At 50.2% G+C, this 1,668-nt stretch overlaps 1 protein-coding gene across 1 annotated transcript; it reads left to right on the top strand.

Annotated features, from left to right (window-relative positions):
- The first annotated feature begins 304 nt into the window (after nucleotides 1-304).
- On the top strand, nucleotides 305-1,384 carry LOC147960783 (uncharacterized). The gene is made up of 2 exons (XM_087535927.1): nucleotides 305-874; nucleotides 975-1,384. The coding sequence occupies exons 1-2, from the start codon at nucleotides 549-551 to the stop codon at nucleotides 1,204-1,206; spliced, it is 558 nt and encodes a 185-aa protein (XP_087392053.1). The 5' UTR covers nucleotides 305-548; the 3' UTR covers nucleotides 1,207-1,384.
- The last annotated feature ends 284 nt before the right edge of the window (nucleotides 1,385-1,668 follow it).

Genomic DNA, 1,668 nt, shown 5'->3' with positions numbered 1-1,668 from the left:
TTGGCGGGGTGGCGAAAACGTTCGCCAAACTCTTGGCGGGCCTATTTTGGCTGGGCTGGCTCGGGCGTCATCCAAACAGTCCCTATAGTTCCCTCATAAATGGCGACTCTGTATTCTTTTTTCTTTTTCCTCTCTTAAAAAATAGGCATAGCTCTTGCATCGTAAAAAGAATGGCTGGAGAAACTGAAATGTGAAAGCACCAGATTCAACCGTGTGCCAAACACAGCTGCATGTTTGTGTGTTCAGAACAAGTCGTGCTACGGAACAAACAAGCGCTCAAAAGATATCTCTTCTCTAGAGGTTTCACCCGGCCGCTCACATTCGGCCAAGTGGCCTCTTGCTCATCTCAAGATAAGCCTTCTAGTCTCCTACTGCCCTTCCTCCTCCTCCAGCCAAAACGCGGCAATCCCTGAAGCTACAAGATTACCCTTCTTTCACCACTTCCCATCTCAAACTGCAGCAAGCAATCAAGAAACTCAGAGAAGGAAGAAGACATAGCAAGAGCAAGCAAAGCAAGCAAGCTAGAAGCCCAGGGAGAGATCACGGCCATGGCGTTAGCCCCCACATCTCTCCAGAGCTTCCTCACAGGGAGGCCCCTATGCACGGCCCCGCAGCTCACGAGGTCGTCAATTAGGCCGGCATCGGCGAGGCTCTCTTGCAGGGCCTCCAACCAGAAGGACGCGCCTCCGTCGTGGGCCGGAGACCTCGAGCTGAAGAATCTCGGGAGGCTGGCGATGGTCGCCCTGGCCGCCGGCGTGCTCGTGCTCGCGCCCGTCGATGACGCCATGGCGGGCAAGTCAGGCGGCAGGATCGGCGGGAAGGCGTTCCGTTCCGCGGCGCCGCGCTCGTCCGGTCCAAGGATAAACAACTCAAGGTAACCATCAATTAAACATCAGCCAGATGGCCAGATCTAACGTAGCGATAGCCTGATGCAATTCTGATTTGTTTTGTGATGCTCGCGCGCGTGCTCGCAGGACGAACATCTACGTCAATCCCGGCGTGGCGCCACCGCTGGTCGGCGGCTACGGCTACGGCGGCTATGGCGGGTACGGCTTGTCGCCGTTCGGCTTCTACGGTGGCCCGAGCGTCGCCCTCGGGGTCGGTGGCGGCTTCGACACGCTCGTCCTGTTCATTGTGGGCGGGGCGGTCGTCGGCGCCGTCCGGCGGTTCCTCAACCGCAGGGATAACGATGATTACGACGACTAAATGATACGAGTCATGATCATGTAATATCATCCGACCCTTGTAATATAGCGAGATTACTATTTTGCTCTTGTCAATGGTAATTTTGAAGTAAACATAGTAATATCGAACGAGCAATGAGAATCAGAAAGTGTGTATAAATTTGTTATTTTCGCAGAAATGGAAGAAGAAATTGTAGTTAGCACTCTACCTTTTTTTAAGAAATTATAGTTACTTTATGCTGTTCTGCACTGCTAATACGGTGCATTTCTCTTTCATCTTATACGTCCGACGTTATGGGACGGACGAAGTACAAATTTTGCATTTGTCTATCTACTTATATGTATAGAAAAATAGATGACACCCCGCGAATTTTTTCAAAATATAAGATGCATAAATGATCAAGTAATTAAAGGATTCAATGGCATACCTTGTTTTTTCTATTTGTATATTAATATAGGATCCAAAATGTAGGCAACATAGGTT

Source organism: Triticum urartu, chromosome 7A (genome assembly GCF_056163025.1).
Source record: "Triticum urartu cultivar PI428250 chromosome 7A, HENAU_Tu73, whole genome shotgun sequence".
Taxonomy (NCBI): domain Eukaryota; kingdom Viridiplantae; phylum Streptophyta; class Magnoliopsida; order Poales; family Poaceae; genus Triticum; species Triticum urartu.
Note: the sequence above shows the minus strand (reverse complement) of the source record. Positions and strands in the feature narration are given on the sequence as shown.

Coding starts and splice junctions, on each gene's coding strand:
- LOC147960783 (XM_087535927.1), top strand. CDS start 549: ATGGCGTTAGCCCCCACATCTCTCCAGAGCTTCCTCACAGGGAGGCCC. Junction 875..974: donor CCAAGGATAAACAACTCAAG/GTAACCATCAAT, acceptor GCGTGCTCGCAG/GACGAACATCTACGTCAATC.